The sequence below is a fragment of the Accipiter gentilis genome, chromosome 1, assembly GCF_929443795.1.
Source record: "Accipiter gentilis chromosome 1, bAccGen1.1, whole genome shotgun sequence".
Taxonomy (NCBI): domain Eukaryota; kingdom Metazoa; phylum Chordata; class Aves; order Accipitriformes; family Accipitridae; genus Astur; species Astur gentilis.
The window spans coordinates 54070884-54095668 of record NC_064880.1 but is presented as its reverse complement, the minus strand read 5'-3'; the positions used below and the strand labels follow the sequence as shown (position 1 = coordinate 54095668).

The 24785-nt window shown below is 42.4% G+C and overlaps 1 protein-coding gene across 5 annotated transcripts in view; it reads right to left on the bottom strand.

The window, feature by feature from the left end:
- GALNT13 (polypeptide N-acetylgalactosaminyltransferase 13) overlaps positions 1–24785 on the bottom strand; it is a 153705-nt gene that overhangs the window by 4420 nt on the left and 124500 nt on the right. For 4 of the 5 annotated variants that reach the window (XR_007507113.1, XR_007507111.1, XR_007507112.1 and 1 more), the window contains exons 11-14: positions 22238–22336; positions 9675–9809; positions 3729–3758; positions 1450–1648 (exon numbers count right to left, since the gene is read on the bottom strand). Coding sequence is in view for 2 of the 5 variants with exons in the window: in XM_049809347.1 (XP_049665304.1) it covers positions 1463–1648; positions 3729–3758; positions 9675–9809; positions 22238–22336 (450 nt within the window). In the remaining 3 variants the exon portion in view is untranslated. The remainder of the gene's footprint in view (positions 1–1449; positions 1649–3728; positions 3759–9674; positions 9810–22237; positions 22337–24785) is intronic. The other variant, XM_049809355.1, reaches the window with a different exon arrangement.

Genomic DNA, 24785 nt, shown 5'->3' with positions numbered 1-24785 from the left:
TTGTATTATGAATATTCTTTCAACAGCTTGTCCCTAGAGATTCACTCCTCAGTTTAAAACAAACTATTATGCAATTCTCAAAGAAAAGCCTGCATACATTACAACAAATCACTGAGGGGCCATTTGATATGCATTCAATGATGAATATAAGGCATTTTTTCCTCTAATTACAAGAGGAAAGAATTAGCAGTGCTAACAGAAGTAGCTTGTTTACTAAATAGCACTGCTCAAAGCATCACTGATTCTTCACTTATATTGTTTTAAGTGCAATTAAGCTGCTATCATTTTCTACTATAACCAGAAATGCAAACAAGTCTAAAAATGCTGCTGTTGCCTTCATCAGCTGTTCCCTTTTATTCAGTGTATAATTTCATGCTAGATTACCATATCATTGGGATTTTCAACCATCTCATAAATTTTTTCTTTCTGTGTTCTATCATTATTTATGCTATTACAAAAAAGGTCTCGTTTGCTTGGAAAACAATTAATTACTAGGCAGTACGATACTCATACAAGCCAGCCTAAAATTTGTGTTTTACTCCAACGTGAGAGCACACGCATGGCTGCAGAGCTAGCTGTACAGACACGCAGATGCACAGGAGCAAGCTCTGTAGTTTCCCTGCTTACCAAATGTATGCAAATAATAGCCCTGACGAGTGAAGACTGAATACATTATGGCAAAATGACGGAGCACGGATCCTTTACTCCAGCACTGCTTTACTCTAGTGGACATTATAGATATCAGCAATATCAGCAACTGGGGAAGTTCTCCGTTTTAAGAAGTGATTTTTGCGAATGAAAGACACATGAAAAATGTTGTTCATAGCAGAAGAGGTCCTGAGAAAACGAAGAAAGCCATTTCTCAAAATCCTGCTGCCGGGGCTTTCCCCGTCGTTTGACTGGGAAGCAGATAAGGAATGAGAGCAACCCCAGGTGGTCCCCCTGCACGTGCGCTGCCCCATCACCATCCGCTACGTTACCCAGCAAAACTGTCTAGGAAAGAACGGTAGTTGGCACAATATTTTGATTCCTTCAGTGATTAGTGTTTCAAAATTACCTGTTGCTGTTTTGAAATTATCTGTGACTAACATCTCTAGGACTGAATTACTTAAAATTGCAAATTTTCAAAATGAACATTTCTGAAAAATATTAGGCAATGGGCATTATTTATATGTCTTGGAATAGGGACCAAATCTTCAGCTATTGCAAATGGTAACGATCACATTGACATCAACGGATCACGGAGGTAGCTCAAGACAGTTGAATGAATCTAAAATTAGTTATAATTAATAATAACTAACACTAAACATATATAACGTTATATATCTATACAATCACCTGCGAAAACAAGAAAGGAATTCAGCTGAGTTTAATAAGAAGGAAACAGAGAAGCATTTTTGTGGGAACAGCTTAAATCATGACATGTTACATTTGCTTTTTAATACCAACCTCCAACCGTCTGTTAAAGGAAATAGTCAGTGGGGCTGTAAAAAATGTTTCTAAAGACTTCCAGCCTTGTGTAGTTTCTTAGCATCCACGTTTGCAAGGGGCTGCCATTGCAAGCCTCCACCGTGGGACCATGGGTGCCATCCTCTATCCTGCTTAGTGTCAGGCACGACTGGGTGATTATATGAAGAAATGTGTGGGTCTGCACGACAGAAAAATGGTGAAAGTAAACAAAACGAGCAAAGACAAAGACAAACAAAGGAAAAAGCAACAGACTGTTTGATTAGACACCCACAGCAGTGAACCAGATAAAGCTAAGAGCACTCTTATGGGAATTGCTAATGGATAATTGTGCCTGTGAATGCTCTGGTGTCGAATCGTAGGCAAATTGCGCTAGCTTACACACAGAGAACACACGCATGAATAGGCGTATTCGTGAACTAAGCTTTATTTTCCCCAAAAACGTTGTCACTGCTCTGCTTTGAGGGACCGGCCCACTTGAGACCCATTCACTTTACATTTTGCAATTTAGACCCGAGTGTGCCTCTGAATCCTCCCCCCACATGCACGCTGCCTTGTTGCCATCGTGATTTCCATCGCACAGCAAGATTTGGGCAGAGATGGTGTTTCTACTGCAGTAATATCCTGTACTAAACATCCTGAAGCTTACTCGAGCATTACTAAATTAAAAATATACTGACTTAAATATTTACATATAAGGAGATAGGAATTTTATTTGCCAACTATGGTTTCAGCTCTTCCTTTACCCTGCCAGTGTCAGGTAGACCGAGATGGAGGAGAGCTCTTCTTTCCCTCAGTTCTGCCCAAAGCTGCGGCAGCCAGCGGTCGGTACCCGGCCACGGCAGATGCCCGAGGCTGGTGCTGCCCGGGCAGGCTGGGGATGCTCCTCCTGCATCCCGGCCCCGGCTGCTGCCCTCTCGCCCTCTCCTGCTCTCTGTTTTTGGTTTGGTAAGGGAAAAAGTAACGTACGTATAAAGAGGTCACTAAAAATATCAGGAATACGTGTCCTTAAAATGTCACTTTGGGTAACCAGTGCAAACATCAGTGCTTGTTTGGGTTTCATTATGTCTTATTGCTTTGTGTTCACTTCTGTCTACTAGTCTGTTAAGGGAAAACAGAGGTGCATAAATGACTGACTTTGAAATGTAACAACCTCTCTATGTTGCATGTTTATATTATATTAAATGCTTAAATTTAGTAGATTCTTCACAGGGATACAAACAGTACTAAGCATTATTTTGGTAATCTGACCAGACTCTTTTCTCTGGCACATGAGACAGAAAGTTTAATATCAGCAACGCTGCACTGACTTTAGAAAATCCATAGTAATGGAAGCAAGAGCTCATTTGTCCCTTTCACTTATTTCATTAAACACTACTTTCTAAGAGGGTAATTAAAAAACCTGCAGTGTTTTCCCTGCTCCTTTTTGAAGAACTAAGTCCTTTCAAATACATAGTAATAAGACTGAAATTTGTAGGAATAGTCAAATTATTGGCCATAATCTCTTATGGTAGAAGTTAGTAATAAGACTGCAGTCTATAGGAATATTCAAACTATTAGCCATAATCTCTTTCTTATGGCAGAAGTTAGTTTGACTACACCAACTCTAGCTGGTCCCGTAACTTTAAGAAGAGAAATAGTCACAAAGTCTGTAATTGTTTGAAGGACGCAGACCAGTAGATGGGACACGGATGATGCAATGTGTATTTACATCATCTGTGAACAGAAATGAAAAGGATTGCTGAAGTATGCACACGAAACAAGCCAGCTGCTCACATGCTTTGTGTCCGTGTGCTCACGTGCTTCTCTGCCATCAACCCTAACGCCGAATGTTGGGGAATGAGTCTCTTCTCTATTGATATTCCCTGCTTTTCCCTATCGACGTTCGCCATTCCCTAGCGAGCCCAGATGAAGCCGGCGGAGCAGGCGGGGGGATGCGCGGGGGGCTCGGGGCCGCAGACACCTCCCGCTCCGTGGGCACCAGCATCCTCCCGCGCACACCGACGTCAGCATCCGCCTCCATCAGATCACTTTTCTGACGTGATATCCCTGGGTTATCAGTCCAACACGTACATTCCGTATGAAACACTGGCAGCCTGACGCCGTATGTGCCTACCTGAATAAATGAGTTTTGGCATGTTGGCATAGCATCTATGGAAAGGCACTAAGTCACGTCGCTTTTACACAGCACTGCTAGAGAAGCGAGCGAGATGCGCTATTCTAGGGATTGGTACAGGGGTTGGGGTCGTTACCAAACTTACCTCAAAGCTATATTCCCATTTACCAACATACTGATGGAAAGGAGGAAAAAAAAAAAAAGGAAATTGGAGTCAAACCGTGACTCATGGAACATTTTTCGTGAAGACCCTCACCTCTCCCTGAATGCGAACTCAACAGCTTTGCACAGACTCTGTGTTTAGTGACAAATAACAGTAATTACGCAAGATCAAATCCTGATGTCATTATTCATGCATAAGGAAATGAAACTATTTTCTATCAGATGTGATATATTTACAGCCTAATTTTTTTTCCCCGAGTTCATTCGTGTGTGTTACATGTCCTAAGATTTCATCACACTTTACATAGTGAAATTTGCCTGGACGTCACAGGGAGACACAACAGGAGTGACCAGGTACAAACCTGGGCACGCTCCGCACGCCTTCCAGCCTCAACCTGATGGATCTATTTGGCAGCCAAACACCAGCTCTATGTAACTCCTGCACAAATATCTCCACCAAGACCAGTGCCCCAGGACAGGGGGGAAACAAACAAACAGCTACTTAACAAAATTGGAGAAACGAGTTTCCTTAGACCAGCAAGCTCACACGCTGACAGAGCAACTCCGGCTCCAGCCCAGAGTTTTTCTGCTGATCCATCGCCTCATTTCCCACCCCCACTCCAAAGCAAATAGCATTTATGCATTATAAATACGTTATAAAATACATGCTGATAGGAAGCCTTTGAAAGCTCGGAAATTCTAACTTGGCACGTCCCATTGATAGAGCTGATTGATAGAGCTGCCCTTGCAAGGTAATGGGCAGCTTGAGAAAGGGCCAGGAATCTTAATGTGCTGTTCAAGAAGTAGAGAAGAAAAGCATTAAAATTCAATAATGGAAGGCAATGGATTTAAACAAAAAAAAAAAAGGAGGAAAAAAAGAAAAAAGAGTTTCCTGCCAAGATTTAAAAACATTCAGAAAAAAAATGTTTAAAAATGCTGTAAACCACTATTGCCTGAAGTGTTAAAAGCCATTTTGCATTAGAAATGGATAGAGCTGCACAGACTCGGGTACCCTTCCTGGAAACAGCTCGTTCTGGTGATCCGCAGGCTGAAGCTCATTGCTGCTGTTGCTCCTGGTGACAGCAGGTTTCTTTATTTAGTGTTCCCTTAAATCCAGACTAAACCATTAATATTTTGTGCATATAAGGGCTTTTTAGACTATATAAATATTAATATCAATATTGGGCTTCTTTTTTTCTTCTACAGGTAATATCTAAAGTAATTTATCCCACTGGGTTAAGAAAAAGATGCAGCTCAGTGAAAACTGCCTTGGAGGAAACAGCACTGGAATAAAAGGTTTAGGCAACCCTGCGTGACCCGTGGGACCAGACCTGGCAGGCCCAGAGCCGCAGCCAGCACCTGTCATGCTTTAGTCAAACTGAAAAACAGAATTACGGAAAACCTGTTTGAACAACAAAAGAAATCGCTTCTTGATGGCAAATTATTTTGTTTCAACATTGACTTGCATTTTATGTAGATATTAAAAGAGAATGCTTTATTCGATTCTTTTAACTTGGGGCTTTGCAAAAAAAAATAAAAAAGAATAAACTTGCTCTTTAAGCTTAATGTTAAATATTCTCCATATAGCAAATTAAATACCAAGCAAGGAAAAGGTTATTCACACAGTTACTTGAATAGCTTTTCTTCTTACACCAACTCTCTCAATCAGCAAATTATTAATTTATAGCTGCACCCGTCACTCAGATTGGACATTGCCAACCTGCCACCACAGCCATGCCCATCCGTCCTGCCTACAGCTGTGAGCAACTCACCCAAAATCTTACGTTGGGATTTAATCGAAACTGCTCACAGCAGTAAAGCAGCACTTGTGCAAGTAGCCCAGTCCTCCTCGTTTCCTCGTTTCCTCGTTTCGTATGTTTTCTGATCCAGACGAGAAGTGTTTCTGTGTTTCTCTTGTATTCTCCTATTGCTAAGCTGAAAGTTCATAAAACTCTTTTTTAAGGGTTTTTTGAGAAAGATGCGAGAATAATTTAACTCTCAGCCTATTCATCTAGTTGCATGACATGACAATAATCCTTGCAAATACTGATTTAAATGTTTGCTTTCTTCAAGGTGAGAGCAATCATTGGGGAACTCTAGTGTTCCCTTCCACGCTATGTAATTTATCTACCTTTTAAAATTTTTAAAACCATGTCATAATCTTCAATGTTTTTCAGTGACACAACCTGTGGCAATCTGCTAGCATTTAGTATCTCCTCAGCCACAACTGCTTTTGCTTAATAAAAAGTATTTAAACTCAGTTCTATGGTGTTTTAGGATTCTTTTTCAAAAGATGTACAAACCCTGACAAGTAGTCGTTATTTATATGACCTGTAAAGACACCACCATCATTTTAACTCTACAAGACACAATGCAAAATACTCTGTTCCCATTCAATAACTTTGCTGACACACAGTGACCAACTGATTTATCTCAGTTATCAACTGATTTAGTTATCAGCTGATAATCCAGTGGGTTCATTGCAATTTTAAGCGATACAATTCACAGGGGCAGACATTTTTTAAAGATACTAGATGCTTTGGAAAACCTTACTATACACCCACCTGTATGTCTGACTGACTCGCCCCTAAGAGCAGATCCTCTGAACGAGAAGAACAGAAATCTGGGTTTCTGACAGGACAGCAAAAATCACATTCCCAGCCACCCAGGAGCCCGTGAATTCTGGTCACCAGTGCCAAATGCAGGTGACGTCCAACGCAGGCGTATAACGCTCCTTTGCTGTGCCTGTACCTCCCCCATGGGTTTTTTTGAGGGTGGTGGGAGGGATTTGTAATTTTCTTTGAGATGAATCCAAATAATTACTTTAGAACTACTTCCCACCTATGAAAACCAGGTCTCTTCCTACTGTACATGACTTTTCCAAAAGTAACAGTAGGCAGGCTGCACTTGTGACAGCATGCCGATGGGCGACCGTGACCACTGCTGCAAACTCCTTGTACTTCAGAGTATTTTAATCCTACTTTATTCCCCCTAGGATCTCTTTCTCACTGTCTTTCAGTCCACGTCACCTGTTGCACTAAAAAAGCTTGGGGTGAATCCAGCAGAAGCCCAGTGCTGAAGTTGGGGTCAATATCTCATTGCTCCCAGCTCTGCCAAGCGTAGCTCTCTTTTGACCCAAAATATGAATGCCAATTCTTGTCCTCTCCTTCAGCAAGTGATTTTCTGTTCTGACAAACCAACTGAAACCTTTTGATTGCTATTTTCTTCCAGTGTGTCATGTTAACTTGCATCTCAAGTGCAAGTGAAAATGTATTAATAATTCTAAGCCTTAAAAGCATTTCACACAAATTCAGACACTTTTGTTATGAGAAAATGAGAAAAGGGGCTTTTTGAATAGCCTGCTTCAAAGTAGTTAAATCTGATACTTTCACAAATAGGTATGAAAACATCGGAGATTTCTCTTTCTTATCACCACCACAAAACTTTCTCAGCCCCTTGTTTACTTTTGAAAAAAATATAAATGCTAGGAATATCTAAGAGAACTGTAATATTGTTAAGGTATAAACTCTTGGAAAAGACTTTCTATGATTTTTATATATATTATATATTTAAATACCATAATTTAAACTAGAACATTACAGAAAATTTAATAAGAGTACGTAGATCAAAGAAAATGGTCTGAAAATCTCTATTGAGAAATTCCTTTTTATGATTATTTACATCTCTCATTGTACCTCCAGATGTGGATAAGGCACCGTTGGCCATTACCAAGTCTTAACTCCTAAACACTTCTAATAGGAGGAGGGGTGTGGTCTGTAACCACCATACAACACCCAGAAATCATCTCCACTCAATTTCTGAATAAGTAAAGAAATGTAAAATGGAGGGCAATTGCACTGGAAAAAACAAATGAATGGATACAAGTGGTTCAGGCAACATGCTGCAACTATTTCTCTGGGGGGAAAAAAAAACAACAACTCACAAGCCCATTGTTTTCTCGGTAAAAAATGCTGCGTATTAGGTATGTATTTGCATACTGTATATAGGTATGTATTCGGAGGCTTCCTGCAATACTCAAGAGATCACCAAGCAGCAAAACTAAATCAAAGCTGCATGAGCGTATTTGCACCCTGCAATGCTCAGGTACTACCACTGAGGGTCGATTAATACACTAATAAACATTTCATAAATACCAATAGTGTCATCAAAGGGAAGTTTGCAAGCTGAAGTCTGAACGTTCACAGAGTAGAAACGTTAAAAAAATATTCTTGCCAATAAATCGAAAGGTACATAATGCAATGGGCTGTGTTTTATACATAGAACAGACAGCAAACCCGTTGTCTCGGAGATGCTGTATATAAAAAAATGGTGTATTTCTTTTTTATGAGCTCCACCTAATGGTTGATTTTGGTTTTACACAGCTACTTGGAAATTTTCCATTGTGGCTCTCTTTTAGGCTAAACTTAAAAAACCAGCACGTTTCCAATGTTAAAAGTAAAGGAGAGCATATTTGCTTGAAAGAAATTTAGCTTTCCATGCAGAAAGGTGAAAGCAGCTATTTCTGTGAAATGTTGGAAATACTTTTTAAAAGACTATAAGTCTTTTAAATACATCAGTATTTTTCTAGCTTTGCAGTATTTTTCTACCTTTGCAGTCATGGAAATACACCACTACTCATTTGGCATTTCGAAACTGAGACTAGCAGAGCCGTGCAAGCGCAGACCATTGGGCAGCCAGTGTTAAAACTGTGCTCAATGGGGAAATTCATTTGCAGTAGCTTGTACCCAAAATATTCAAAGGAGAACAACTGGCAATATAATTTTTTTTTAATCAGGAAGGACTGTTTTCTACGTTTCTAGTGGAGAAAGAGCATTTTGTGAGGAACCTTGCCTTGGGCCTTGTGCGTGGCCATTATTTAAAACAATTTAAAACTGGTTAAAAATCAATTATTATCTGCTTGCAGGAAGGAAACAAAGGAGGATATAAGATCTTAAATCTCAGATGTTAATCGGAGGCATGAACATCCTCAAAAATACCTAAACATTATCAAAATGTACATACATTTTGGGTAAGAAGAAAAAGAATCTTTTTCATTAAAGAGAAAATTGGTTTAAATTCAAATGTTAAAGAATGTATCAAAAGTTACCAAATAAATTACACCTCAATGGTAAGTATCGTTGTTTTTCTACTTGACAGTTCAATACTATGCAATGGCAGGTTTATGGTTTTTTCTTACCATACCATGCTAGAAAGATCCTATCTTGAATAAAACGCTAATACATTTGTATGACTTTCATCATGCAAAACTGCACATTCCCATTTCAAAGCAAAAGCTTAAAATGAATGTTCTAATTTTCATCTGCTGTTTGCCGTCTCATTTAAAAAGAAGAATTATTCAGCCATAAAATACTGAGATATTTACACATATTTTGTATTAACTTTGCAACCTCTTCATAAGCCACCAAATTTCTTCAGACCGCACTCCCTCTCAAAACCCAGAAAAAGCCACCTCCCATCCCACGGTAGCGCCAAACTAAACAGGTGACCGGTAGATGGAAAAGGATTAAACACAATTTAAATGCAGAGTCAATAATCTTTAAGAGCCAGCAGAAATAAACTGGAAAAACTAAAAAAGAAATAAATCTTGTTTTCTACTGCATTTATATAAAAATGCAGAATACTTCTTTAAGTTTGTAAGACTGCAAGACAATGCCAGCTAGTAGAAATGAACTTCTCTAAACAGTAATTGACTCTTTCACCTCTCTAAAACCAAAAGTTTGTGGAAACACTATTTAAACCCTGGCGACGAGCTGAATTACTTTGCACTCCTGAGCCCGCACCGTGGCAGGAGACGCCACCGGCACTCCCTCTCCCTGTGATACAGCCATAGCCTATTCGGAATAAACTCCCGGCTCCGAGGCGGCAGCTGCCCGGCGAGCGCAGGTGCCGTCCCTGAGCCCTCGGGTACCTCGGCATCGTACTCCCAGAGCTGGTTCCCCCTCATGTGGTGGCACTTCAGCATGATGACGGGGCCGTTCAGCCTCGAGACGTCCAGGCACAAGTCGTCCGTGCGGATCTCTTTGTCAGCGGTGTAAGAAAACACCTGGAAACAGAAAACGATTGCAGTGACAAAGAGTTAGCAGAAGTCCTAACCGACCGCTGATTCGGAATATACATAATATTCACTCCAGTGGAGCAGAACTACTTTCTTCTCCAAACATGAAGGTGGTGCCTTGGATTTCATGAGTGTGTCACGCAAGTTTCTCCGCTGGTGAATGTCTCTTGTAGGTAAGAGAAGGAATACCGTGTTTTGGAGCAGCAATTTTATGGGACCAAGCCCAGGAATCACCCAGGCATACACTTAGTTTTACCTCCTGGGAATTCTACGCAAGCATGTAATTGTGATCAGTGTCTTCAGGAGAAATGTCACAGATCTTGTAATACAACAGATAAACCGAGCCCATCACTGGAAGAATCCAAACTTCCCCAAACTAAGTCTTCCTCCTAGTATTTACCTTAACTTTGGGTACCAAGGATTATCTATGTTCAAGATTCATACTCATGCATATTTCAGAAATATCGCGTCACTTAATTAAGTTAGGAAATAAATTAAGGCATGAGAGAATACTCCCTCAACAAACTTCTATCAAACCAGTTATAAGTTTTGGAGGGATTGTTTAATTGAAAGCCTCCAGTGAGAAGCCCACTGTTCACAACCTCCATAACGTCACTGGCCCCAGCACAAAAGCTCCAGAAATGGCCTTAGGAAACAGCCTCGGGTCTGTATTACTTCATGCTTTCCCTGCAGAAAATCCTTTTCTTAGCAAGAAGTGAATTATTTCTGCCCTCCGGTCCCTTCTCCTCAGCAGGAGGAGATCAGAGAGCAGAGCCTCAGCCTGTCCACCAGGATCCACCATCCCACTACAACCCAACAGCATCTGGTCTGCTGCTGGAGCCAGAGGGCTGCAGTACCACCGTGGTGGAAACAGAAAGAGGAGAAAGTTTGCAGTTAATAAAATAATGTCAAGACCACGACAAATGATAGAATTATGATGTCCCATTCAGGTTTTGACGAGTACAAATCTGTATCTACACCTGCAACAGAGAAACAGTGCTGTCAAAAACATGCAAATATTAATTTATGTGGTAATGCTTAAATTAACAGAGAAATATAATACAAGCGCGGACATATACAGCATGTGGACATACACCTCAACCACTTGGTGATTTCAGAGTTCCTATACAACTCACTCCTCTTGTGAAAGGACTACAGTATAATTTAAGAGCCAGGACTGAGATCTGAACCACAAATAATGCAGTGCCCCAGGGGATGTCTATCCACTGAGACTTCCAGTGAAACATTAAATTGTACTCAAGGAAGAAGAACTGATCAAGCAGCAAATGAAAACTTTTTCAGTGAATTAAGCAGAGGGAGGGACATAGCACGTCACTTGGAAACACGACGCTTGGCAAGGAGATTCTCCCCATGTAACTCATAAAACCTACATATTGCACAGAGCAGCCAAGGATTTTGAAGTTGGAGATTCAGAGGAATCTTTCAGAGCAATCATGGAATACAAAACCAGCATGCCGAGGTGGCAGCGGAGCAGCCAGGTCCAAATCAAAGCCGTGAGGGACAGCAAGAGCTGCTAGGATCAGCAGTCTTTCCCATTTCCAGCTTTCTTATGCACCACTCGCCAGCCACTTGTCTGGGTGAAAATCTAGGATCCAAGGGTACGGCAAAGCACCAGCTGCCTTTTGCACTTATTCATCCAGAGATAAATCACCGAGATAAAATCTGAGGGTCTCAAAGCGTTGCTTTCACTGAAAAAAACACATCAGCCACAGGCCAATACTCGGGCTTCTCTCCTGTGGCAAGAGAGACTTTTAAATATCAACCTGCCAGTGCTCTGCTGAGATAACACTCTGAACCGCGTTGTCCTTTTGGAAGGAGGTGAAATGAGTCCATGTCACATCAAAAATGCCACTTTGTGTTCATATGGACATTTTCTGTTTCCCTTCCCCACTTTTCTGTGTGCAAAAGCAAGTCCCAAAGCCTTTAAAAACCCCGTATAACCTCAGCTAAGGTGCTGGCAACTCCATTTATGTACTAGCTCGCCCAGTTACATTCTGAAATATTTAGAAAAGGGAACTGATAGCTGAGGGCTGACCGAGGAGGAGACACGGGTGTCATTTTGAAAAGCAGCTCTAACCGTGCCCATCTCTGGCAAATCTCAGCAAGAACTCAGCATTCACAGGTACTCGAGTATGTTAAATGCATGGCACTAGAAGCAGTGTTTTCAAATTTTCAAATTCATAGAGGCTGTCACACATGCACTTCCCAAATTTCCGTTTGTATCCTGAATCTGTGTGGTTTTTCCAATTGTTTTATTTATAGAAAGATGTCTGCCTACACCCTGACCCTGGTAGATACTGATGAAAGAGGTCTACACTTGATCAGACTGATTACAGGTTTATTTTGTAGATGTACATCCTCTTGACTGGATAAGCTGATATTAGCATACCAGGCTAAGTTCATGGAAGTGCATAAGGTTACCAAAAAAAAATATCAGGATCAGTTGTGAACTTTCTTCAAAAGAGGTATAAGAGCAGTCTATGTTCTGGTCTAAACTGAAATCTAAAGGTTTTAGAAACAAATTATTCAACTGTTTATGACCTTCTCATTTATACCAACACCTGAAAATTCTTCTCAAAATAAAACAATGTAATAACAAACCCAACCCTTTTCAATCATTCATCCAGACCTCTGAAAAACCCCTTTCAGCACATTGTTTTGAAATTATTTTTGGAATAATAAGCACAGAAGCCAAGAAAGAAGAAAATTTGGGTCAAATGACTGTTGGTACTATAACTTTAAGCTGTGATATCTATAAATATATACCTATTTTCTGGGAGAGATATATAAATATGTATTTGTTGGAGGAGAAAAAGGTATCATGCAGTTGAGGTACTGAAGACCTGGGCTAAAACAACCAATATTCAAACCAAGATATCACAATAACGTTCAGCTACCAAGCTACCACAATTAGTATACAACAAAACCTCTGGGGCGGAGGGCAGGGGGTGTGTTGGTTTTTCTTCTAAACACCTTCAACCAAAAATCTTACTTACTGGTAGAATACTGGACTGACTTGCTTGCTGACATGCTATATCTGGAATAAGAAATGGCCAAATAATCTAGTAATCTGAAAATCACTGATACCATTTGTAGCAGAAAGTATGTCTTGCTCAAAGTAGCAGTTTGGGTTCAAGAATCACTCATATGAATATATTATACATGTATTTCATCTTTTACTATGCTCATTATTAAGAGATTTATCCATTACCATTTATTCTGAAGCAACTTTAAATCTCAGTTTATTTGTGTTGGTTTTTTACATTAAACGTATTTGCATTGAGCATTTTCTTCTAGCCTCAGAGACATGTTTTTAGCCTCAGAGAGATGTTGTCTTCTGTGTCTTACAGAAAGCAAATACTTATATTTTGAAATGTATTGCCATTTGCATATTTCTTTTTCCTCTCATCTTTGATAATTGTAATACACTGCTTCATTATATCTTTTGAAAGAATAAGTGATGTCTGAATGGACAACTACAGAAGATGGGTTTGAAAAACATGCCGTCTTAAGAAAGAAAAATGAATGCTAATTAAGACAATGTAAAATTATCAGGCTAGCATTTTGCTACCATCCATATTAATTATAGATATAATTATATTAATGTCATATAAAAATAGACAGCGAGGAACATGTTGCATTTTATAGCTAATTAAATAGTATATTTCATGCCACCCATTGCAGCACAAGACAGGAAAGGACTTCCCGAGCAGCAAGTCCGCTCTTCTGCTACCGCAAGCACCCACGTTTTGGGGAAGTACGCCGGGCTGGGGAGCACGGGCTGGCTTCCCAGGGCCTGGGGCAACTCGCCTGCTTCAAGCGTCAGGCCGGTGCAAAGGCTGAGGACCAGCAGGGAGCGAGATCCCGGGAGCTGTGCTAAGATCCGGGGAGCTGTGCCGGGGGCTCAGCAGCACATCCACAGACACGAGTCATTCCCTCTCGCTCGCAGACCCCCGAGCACCAATCTATTGCAACTCGTTACTGGGCTGCAGGTTCTTTACCAACACACGGGCTGCTGAGGCGTGAAAATAAAGTTCTTTTCCAGTTGTCCCTTGCTTTTTTTCTGCAGCTGTCCCCGAGAGCTGGTGGCACTCACCATGGCCAGCCTTCCCCTGCGGCCATGCGGGAGCTTGGGGTCTGGCTGGAGAAGAGCGGTCCTGCCGGGCAGGAGAGGGGGATGCTCCATCACCAGTAAGAAAGTTCCCGGGCAAGAGCCGCTCCCCGAGACCTGCAAGTGTTTGCCTGGCTGCTTAATCCCAATCAGTTTCCAAAAGAGGTTAAGCAAGTCCCTGATGTATTTGAAGTCGACACTAATAAAGTCTCCAGAATGACAAAATACAAAATATTCTCACAACTGATGCAGCACTTTTCTATACAGACACATAGAGATACTGTCACTCTCGTCTGCTTTTTGTGGAGATTATCAGAACGAAAAGGAACCAACTGTTTTCCACCAACACCTTGTCCTTCAGAGAACCCTAGAATGGTTTAGGTTGGAAGGGACCTTAAAGGTCATCTAGTTCCAACCCCCTGCCATGGGCAGGGACACCTTCCACCAGACCAGGTTGCTCCAAGCCCCATCCAGCCTGGCCTTGAACACTTCCAGGGATGGGGCATCCACAACCTCTCTGGGAAACCTGTTCCAGTGCCTCACCACCATCACAGCAGAGAATTTCTTCCTTACACCCAATCTAAACCTACCCTCTTTCAGTTCAAAGCCATTACCCCTTGTCCTGTCACTACAGGCCATGGTAAAAAGTCTCTTTCCATCTTTCCTGTAGGCCCCCTTTAGGTACTGGCAGGCTGCTATAAGGTCTGCCCGGAGCCTTCTCTTCTCCAGGCTGAACAAGCCCAACTCTGTCAGCCTGTCCTTATAGGAGAGATGCTCCAGTCCTCTAATCATCTTCGTGGCCCTCCTCTGGACCCGTTCCAATATAATGCCTGCAATCTTGATATAGACAGATTTATTGCCTATGTGCAGTAGCAGGTTTTTATAGGAGTTAACGTATTTTGTATTTATTTTTTGTTACTATCCTTTATTACTACATTTCCATATAGCAAGTTTAGAGGCAGAAGTAAACCCTATAAAGCCAAAGGTCCGTTCAACTGATGCTTGGGACTGAGACATCGGCCAGACTGAACTGAGGGAGATGCCTCACATATCACTGACAATTTCATTACTTCTTTCATGTTAAAAGGAACTAAAGTATTCCTCCTGATAAAAGTCTAAGAAACTAATCAGTTTGTTCAGCACCAATAACGTGCCAAGCAATATCATTAACTGGAAATCAGTCCAGTGGTCAATACAAATCTGTAGCTATTTAAATATATATATTTATATATGATTTCCTTTTCTGTTATTCGTTTGACCTTTTCTTTGGAAAACGGTTAGCCAGGTTATTTTGTCAACTCATAAGAAGTCTAATATGGAGGATATTGTTCATAAACCTCTATTTTATACTACATTATGTGGAACTAAATCTTGAGGATGCATCTGTGCAATCAAGGAAGAAGTCCACCATGCAATAAAGACAGTTATAAACTGGACATAACTAAGTACATAAAAATCTAATTTATTCTGATAACCACTTTAATTATCTATGGAACTCCCAAAGGTAAATTTTGAAGTCACCTTTCATAATTGATTTAAAATATTCTATTACAAGCTGCAAGGAAAGCACTTTTCCTCTCCCCCTGAAATTGTTTACACATTAAATGTTGAAAGTCACCTTAGGCAAAGCAGGCGAGATTCCCCCACCACCCAAAAAAGATCCAGGACTCTCACACTCCACTCTGCAAGTAGGCATCAGCCTTATTTCTAAAAAAGAGGTTATGCCAAGATCTTTAATGCCATGAAGGCACCTCATGCCATCCCACAGACAGTCATCTAAATCTGTGAATGACACAGACACTGCCAAACCAGAAGTGACTTTCACAGTTTGGAAAGTTCATATAAAACTTGTTCTCAACCTCTAACCGCCAGTGCCAAGGATTCATTTCTCCTGGTGCTCAGCCCCAAGGAGAGAAAGACTGTAATTCAGAGTGATTCACCGTAATCCAGAGAAACACTGTAATTACCGCCAGCTATCACAGACTGAAGTCAATAGTTGGAACTATACTAAATGAAAATAAAATAAAAACAAGGAAAAGAAAACTGGTTGGCAGCATCTACTGGGGACCTGTAGAGTAACAACAGTGGGGATCTGCAGGAAACGCTTTGGTTTAGCAAGGTTTCCAAGGGTTGCTAAGGAACTCGGGTTTATCGCATTCAGAAAACGGCACTGGGAAACACACTGGCGTCACCCCTTTGTGCTGTGGCAGGCACACCTTCTGATATTCCAACCTTTGTCCTCTGCCACGGAATCCTTTGTCCTTTTCTAAACCACTGCTATTCTATTGGGGATTCAGGTGCATTCAGCATTTTGCACAGAAACTGAAAAAAAATCAGATTTTTGGCTCCACAGGCGTGGGGGATTGGGGGGGGTTTCGTGTGTTTGTTTTGGGTTGGTGGGGGTTTTTTTGTTTTTGTTTTTTTTGGTTTTTTTGTTTTGTTTTGTTTTTTTCCAGATGGCTGTCACTTTATAAAGGATGGCTACCTACACATCTGCAACAAAAAGCTGTCGTTGCTTCCAGGATCTCTCAGTGTTCATTATGCCATGCCAAATTCACACTTCTTAGCAGGTACAGCAAACACACGGATTCTGCATTTTATCTACCCAGGCTTCATTACTGCAATGTTACACAGTGAATGCTAGTCTCCCCGCATTCCCTGGTGACTATATCTGCCAGTTTAAAGCAGCAGCAATTCAGTTTTTCCATAGACTCTAAAAGGAAGGCATTATTCTCATTCTGATTGTGCTAAATAAAAGATACTGTTATTTAACATGCAGGCATGGCTCCTTTGTTCCCTATTAATCACAGTTATTATAATGGTGCTGAAGATCACCGAGGGCTCCATTGTGCTGCATCCTGAGCAAATCCAGAGTATTAGACAGTTCCTGCCCCAAACATTTATCACCTCAATCCATAAGAATGATGCAAAGTCTGCAAGGGGAATCATATCTCAGCAAAATGGACTAACAGAATATAAGCAATAACTAGTTTTATTCATAATGGGTCTGTTTAGAAGATGAAAAGCTACACCGAAAGCCAAGTTAGGGAAAACAGGAGATTGCAGAAGGTGAAAAAGGCAGAAAGAGCAAAGAAGGGCTAAGTTACCCTCTGCTAACCATGCCCGAAACCTAGTATTTACCTAAGATATTAAAATTAATAAAATCAAAGCACTAAAGTCATAAAGTCTGTAATGGGTGCTGTGTTTCCTTATCCTGTGAGCTCTCTAAGGAAAGACTGGAGATTATTTGCTTTGAGATCAGCTGCATAGGTACTGCTCAATTCCTGCTTTTTTATGTAACTTTTACCAGTCACATGAAGAAATGCCTACTTGTCACTAAGGCAAAGGTTTTGTTCTGTTGAATCTTGTGCATAAAATGCTTTTCGACGACTTACTGAACAGCTGGGGTTGATAGATTAGCTAACTAAAAATGTAAAACGTGATTCCTGCATTAGCCTTCCGTGGCCGAAGCGCGAGCTGTGTCAGATGGCTCCGCTGGCGTCAACAGCGAGTTCACCCAGCTTGCCATCAGGGTCTCTATGGCACGCCTCCCTCTCCTTCTGGCCTGGCAGCGAGGTTCACACAGGAGAAAGCACTCTTTATAACCTACTGAAAACAGAGGCCTTCCATTACGGAAACGCCTCACGAGTCAGACAGCTCACACGTTTCTCTCCATTCCCAATAGTAAGCAAATTATCATACCGTACCAAAAAATTCTTACAGCTTCAGAGTTTATAAATTATTTTGCTACATATCGCTACACAGAAAGTCCGCAGGTTTGAAAGGCATTTGAAAAAATAGGCATTTACTGCGAATGGGGAAAAAATGGAAACTCTGTGAAACAGAACAGTTTCTGAAAGACCCATTATTTAGAGCTAACTGGGGAAAAAACAACCTTCTAACAACCCTCGTTGTGTGGGTTGGTTATTTTTTTTTGAACTGTCAGTGAGTACCGAGTCTGAACTTTCTGTATACAACATCGCCAGAAGGGAGTCACGTTCCCCTTGCACATTTTCTTAAACACATAAAACATTATGTTCATTCTGATCTCGCGCTGCAACAGCTGCCCCAGGTAAGTTCACACCGAGCAAAATCCTGGCTGATGCAATGCCACATTCATTCAAAACGAATCCTGACAAAACACCCCCCCATCCTGCGGGAACCACAACGTCCTTTCCAAAAAAAGCCTTCCCCCACGCAGAGCTGCCGCGCACACAAGATGCCGACCGTGCTCGGGGAATTGGTGCAGGCTGTAAAATAGTGAAAAACGCCCCAGACCATCGCCTCTGTCAGGGCTCGGCGTGCCCGCTGGGACGCCGAGCAGGAGCCGCAGGGCTGCCGGTGCTGCGCGGGGTGCTGAGAAATAGCCGCGTGGTCGCAGCCGCGCAACTGCTTCCACTTTGCTCTGCTATTCTTAGCGGTATGGAAAAAAAACACCTCGGTATTTATCTAGGGAAAACAGAAGGAAAAAGCAGCCCCTTTCAGCTATGGCTTCCGTTAGTCGCAAGCTTACAGTCAGCTTCGCATCAGCCGGCCTCCTTGCAAAAGAAACGCGGGGAGCGCGCTTTGACAACGGAGTTGACATCTGCACCGCTGACAAAACGCTCGGACCGCTCCAGGCTTTCCACGGCTGCTCTCTCCGGCACGACGAGACCAAACCGAGAAGCAGATGGCAGGCTGCGATGGCAGAGATGACCCGCGCCGGAGGGACCACGGGGCTGCCATGGCTAAGCAGGGAGAACCGCAGGACCCTTTGCCGGGTGTTGCGACCGCAGGGCTGCAATGACAGTGGGCTTGCTGCCGTCCTCCTGATTTTATTTTTTCTGACAAAAAGCAGGTTCATCGCTGTACCTAGCACAACTGAACCTCCGGAGAGGAGAAAAGGCATAGGGTGTTAAACAGGAAAAAAAAAAGAAAAAAAAAAAGAAATGGCAATGTGTTTGTTGTTTCGTTTGCTCTTCAGCGGCGGAGGGGAGAGCGGCTGCTGACCCACGCTCTCTCCTCCAGCGAAGAGAGCCCGGCTCTCCCCAGCGCAGCCCTCCCTGCAGTGCAATTGTGAACCTGCAGAATTCCCCAGCCCTGCTTTTTAATAATATCCCCCTCCTGCCTCTGTGAGATCTTATGATTTGATTATTGTTATGAACAGAGGCCCGACACTCCCAATAACCGCAGTAACAGATGACATTCCCATGGTAACGCAATAAAAGCCTAACGGGTATGCCCATCGGGATGACTGTAGGCAGGAAAAACAGACGACTGCTTCACCCTCTGCCTGGCCGCCGAAAGGAACAAATTTCCTCTAAAATACCACAAAGCCAGAAGTCACCTGTGGGGAAAAAAAGGCGTGAGATTGATGGGTCATCCCCCTCTGTCTGAGGCTGGAAAGCAGGATAATACTTTTTTTTCTACAATTCACACGTGGTCAGTGCTTTCTTTAATCAGAAGCCAACCTTGGGTACCTTCCTCCTGAAAAACATCATTCCTGAAAGAAGTTAATAGTTCCCCAGCCTTGTGACCCCGGGAGATACATGCACAAACCCAATATTCTAGTCCTTAAAGTCATATCCCCACCATAGCTGATTTGAGGACAGGCTCTGCGGTTTTTTTCCCTTCATACAGAGCAAAGGAAACTGTTCTACGATTGCATTTAACTGCATTAGGAGATTCACACTATTTCTTTTAAAGATCATTAATAGCCACCAGGTCCCAACCGAGTTAGGATAACCTGAAATACCCATGCCAACAAAACAACAAATCCTCCAGAATTTTATACTCTGAAAGTAATTCTCACATGAAGGGCCACCGTTAACATATTTAGTTTTTCTTGATTTTTTAAAAGAAATTCGTATTTTTAGAATCTCGTTATCCTTAAGTCCTTTAAAACACTTTGAGAGCTGTGAGATATGTGTCCCTGCCTCAAGCTGGGTTGCGCCCATGCATCTTGCTCGGCTCTAATGAGCTAGGTATTATTCTTGCTTCATTTTCATTCTGAAGTAGTTTTGTTCCTCAGCTATATCTGTCACCATACAACCACCTCCCCGCTCCCCCGCTCCCAGCATTTACATGTCTTAGCTCAGTTCTAATTTCTCATTAGAACAAAATTTAATAAAGATAACTTTTAATGGGAGTTGTGTATGAGCACTAAAGGATGGATAATGTTCTGCATGTAGGTCAGGTATTCCTAGCAAAACCTCCGCCAGATGACAGATACCGCTCTTTGTTCGTGCAAACGCAGGGGAACAGAGTCCCTTCGTCATGCAGGTGCACACGACAGATTTATCTGTGGTTTCTGGCTGATGTGAGAGGCATAAAGGAGACTGGAGCCACAGTTTCTTTAGATTTGAGATATATTGGCTTAGGAAGGCTCAGAAAGAATGGTTGTACGTATTAGTTAAGGTTTCTTTAGGCTATATGGTCCATATATACATTCACAACCCACCTGTCTTTATCTCAGAGCGTTACAGGACTCTTCACCTCACACCTGATGCTTCAGAGGAACTGAGGGTTTGGAGATGTGACAGCCATCTAGGATTTTTCTCCTCTTCCAACAAAAAGAGAGGGGTCTTCCCACCACATACAGAAAGAAGGGGAAACACGCCAAACACCCAACGTGTAAGGAGAATCTTCAACCTTGACCATATGCAGTCTTACTAAAACACTAACACTTCCATCTCCTAAGACAAACTTAGAAAGATAGTGAAGTTTGGGATAAATATGATGCACAACCTTACCTCTGAAAGAAACACGGGAATTTGCTGTAAGATCCTGCATCTCCCCATCTTTTTTAGCAGATGTGGCACTAGAAAAAGCCACCCTCATCAACCACTACCCAGTAGGTACATGGATATTAATTGCAGTGGGCGAAGGCAAGAGCAGCCCTCTGCTCGGGGGTGTGTCAGAAGCTGAACGAAGGGACCCATAGTCCTGAATTTGAGAAAGCCGTCAGAATTAAGGGGAAGAAGAAGAGAAAGGTTTTCCAAAGGTAAAGCAAACCAAAAAGCAGAGAAACAAGGCTAAACTACATTCCAAAAGGTGCAAATAAAAGGAGATCGCAGCAAGTTCTGACGAATATCCAGGTCACGTCGGCGATGGGGAAAAGGGAGACCGTGCCGGAGCATCCCGCCCGCTCCCGCCGTGCGTGGCGGAGAGGAGTTGGCAGAAGCAGTGCCGGTGCTGCCGGGACCCCAGGGCTGTGCCAGGCTGGCATCTCACCGCAGGCAGCCAGCCACGCGCCGCTCCGTCCCGCAGCCATACGCTACAGCCTTCCCGGGTAAAAGTCCCCTAATTATAGGTTTTCATCGCAGAACTCAACTAAACCCCAATGAATCAGCTCTGCTAATTTGAATCCGAGGCATTAGAATATGCAAAGTTTACCGTTATTTATACAGAGAGCAGGTACAGTCATCAGTGGTACAATGAGCTAAGTGATTGCCGTTTACCTTTCCACTCCCTTTCAAACATACCCAAGACACAAGTGAAACACCCCACGCCCCCACTATTTGAATTTCTGCTAATGAAAAAAACCTCAACTTGCATGAATATTCTGCGTGTTTATTCTTCATACACACATTTTAGAAATGGGTGAACTCAGCCACAAGTCATGTAGATTCTTACCCATTTAGTTTTAAAAAAGATTTTTCCTCCAACGCCAAAAAACAAATTAAAATTCATGATCAAATTTTCTAATGTTAGTATCTGAAACTTCAAATGCATTTCTCTGCACTCTAAACAGCAGAAATATATTCAATATATTCACTCAGATACTTGACTGGACCTATCGATATGTACTGATAGGTTCTCAAAATTTGCAGCTGTTATTGAGAAAATTGCTCTCTGAGTACTCCTAAAGCTCTTTTAAGCATAAAATCTCAAACATTTTGGAAATTTCATTAATATGTTTGCTAATTGCTGCTACCGTTTTTTATAGCGAACCGGCGTGTCTACATTTAAACCATATTAACTGAGGACTACTGAGGGAATCCCGTTTCTATCATGACAAAATCAGAGGGTACCCTGCACAAACGACGGACCTGCCGAGACCCCAGCCGTACCTGCTGGTTCAAACACCGTATATGCAAACCAACCCCCCCATTTTCTGCAGCAGGAAAGAAGTGCTGACAGGTGAAGATGCAGCTCCCGCACTGCTCTGGGTGAATTCTAATCAGTTTTTCCTGATAGCTGTTGTGCCTGTGGTTACACAGCAGCAGACTGAAGCACTTATTGTACAAACAATACTTTTTTTTCCCTTTTTTTTTTTTTTTTTTTTTTTTAATTTTTACTTTACCTGATTTCCGCCCATGCCATGGCAGTTGAAAATGCCCACTTTTTCATTTTCCTTGCGGCCCATGTTGTCTAAACACTGGTTGGTTTCGACGTTCCTGATCTGAAGAGAGAAAGAGATGAAATGTTCCTTGAAAAAAAAGTCTGTAAATGTCATATTCGTGCAGAAAAAATTATATGACTGTAGGAGAAAGTACATTATCTGTGCATTCAACTACACGAATATATTTTAACTTGCAATTTGTAAATATGCCACGCTCCCAAATGAAAATGAAAATAATTACAAAGAGTATAATGAGATTTTAAATTACAGATTAAGTATGAACAGCATTCAAGGAAAATCTCATTCAGTGCCCTGCATTGTTTTGTTTAACAAATACGATACGCTTTTACTTCTAAACAATGCAAAACTAATGGCTTGCCCAAGACAGGCACTTTTATTTTTTTCCAGCAGGGCTGACTACTCCAAGAGAGAAACACTGAGGATGAGCAGTGTCTGACGGCTGCCTCTTTCAGAGCAGAGGCCGCTCAACAGCTGTGTGACTAATTACATGCTTTTTAAAAGTTTTTAAATAAAGCTTTCCCCTCAGAATCTACCTGTCCTCAGAGAAGAACAAATACACGTAGTGAGCATCTCTGCTTGAACAAACCATTTCTACGTGATCTGTGCAGCTGGGAAGAAGGCAGGTCTGCAAGCGCGTCGCCTGCGCTACAACCCCCGACGTGCCGAGTTCTTTCCAGCGATGCTCCGCTCGCGCAATTGCAGCAAAGGACCATCAGAGCGAGAAGCAGTAAGGAGCAGCAGGGTTAAGTGCCAGAGCACAACATATTTTTAGAATACGCGTTTATCCAGGAAAACGGCCGAGTATAAAGCAACCGGCCAACTTCAGCTTCGTATGAGAGAAGCGGGAGACACCAGGGTCCCCCCGAAGCTCTCCCGCGTCGCAGTCTCCGCCGCGGCGCGTTCATTCAGCCTGCACAAACCCCAGCATGTGCATATAACGCCTTCTTTCTTAACCCTCCTCGCAGATCCGATAGCACAGCTGTACGAACACAGCTCTCCCTGCTCCTCCTTGCTCTCAACAGCGCGGGGCGATTTTCTTACTGATGTGCGCAAAGCAAAAACGCATCTCCAGGTCCTTCGTTCCTTTGGTAAAACGGTTGCGAAACCCCGTATTTTGATATACTTCAGTGGCACTTAGCACAACTCTCGGCCATCTGCAATTCCCTGTGCCACCTTCAGAGGCTTCACAGGCACGGCAGTTGATAGTAAACCACCGCCACCAGACTGGCCTTAACGCAGCGACGCAAATAAAAGGAGACAGGGCAATCTGACGAACCATGCCGGGGAAGAGCTCACGTCATCGCCTCTTCATCTGCTCTAACGCTGTTAATCACGCAGAAAGAAATCGCACCACCTCGCGCCGGTGAGTCACCCCTCCGAGGCTCGTGCTCTTAATTGCTTTAATTCTCCGAGAGCTGCCCACATCAGGGGAAAGGCTGCCAGCCCTCCGCAGCCTGGTCGCTGACCTGGGGCTTCAGACCCAGCTGATAACCAGACCGACGATTTTCCACCTGCTTTTAAAACAAACGGCCCTTCTGTAGAGCCCCACGAAAGCAAACGGCTGTACGTGGCTACGGCAGTACGTGGCTTTCTGGCGTAAGCCGTTGGACGTGCTCGGGAGCAGCCGGAGCATCGCCAGCAGCAGAAACGCTGCAGCTGCAGGGGGGATGAGCCAGCTCACGGACGACCCTTCCTCCTCTCCCTGCTTCTCCTCTTCTCCGGCACGTGCCACTCCGCAGTCCCAAAACTGTACCCTAGTGATTAGCTTGAATGACAATCCCAGCTCAAATGGTAACCCCCAGCCTTTTTGCTTAAATCGCCTTTTTTGTAGAAATAGAGTTTCACATATCTCCGCAAGAAAGGCAACTGGGTTTGGTTTTCTTTTTTTTTTGCAATCTCTTGATTCAGGAAAACGGAGGACTAGAATGAAAAGTGACTTGAAAATTCACTTATGATTATTATGTCTTGGGTTTATAAAATAATTCTCATCTTGCATTTATTTTGTATTCACTTTCAATGTTACATGATTAAAACTTAAAAAAGAATATTCAGTATTCACCACATTTTGCACATCTAATGCCCATTCTGAGGCATATTTTTGTCCATCTAGGAAACTGAAATCTAACGCAGTCCACGTGTACAAGTTGAGTTCTAACTGAATGCAAAATTTAGTTGCAAATCAAGGCTTGGCAGTCTTCAGGATCTGCCTATTAAGTGTGCAATAAATAAACTTTATAAACTACTTATGGACTGCAGTTCCGCACAGCTCCACATTTTCGAAATTTCATTTAAAAATTGCACACTTCGTTTATAAAAGCAACAGGCATATATGAATTAGTTGTGCACTAGCCAAATAAAATCCAGATTAAAATGTAACACAATACCAGTTATTATTTCTAACATGCTGGGCGGTGCAAGCGAACCATGCATGAACGCTGCCCGATTTCAAGTCCTGCCTGCACCATCTTGCAGGAGGTCATAAGTAAAT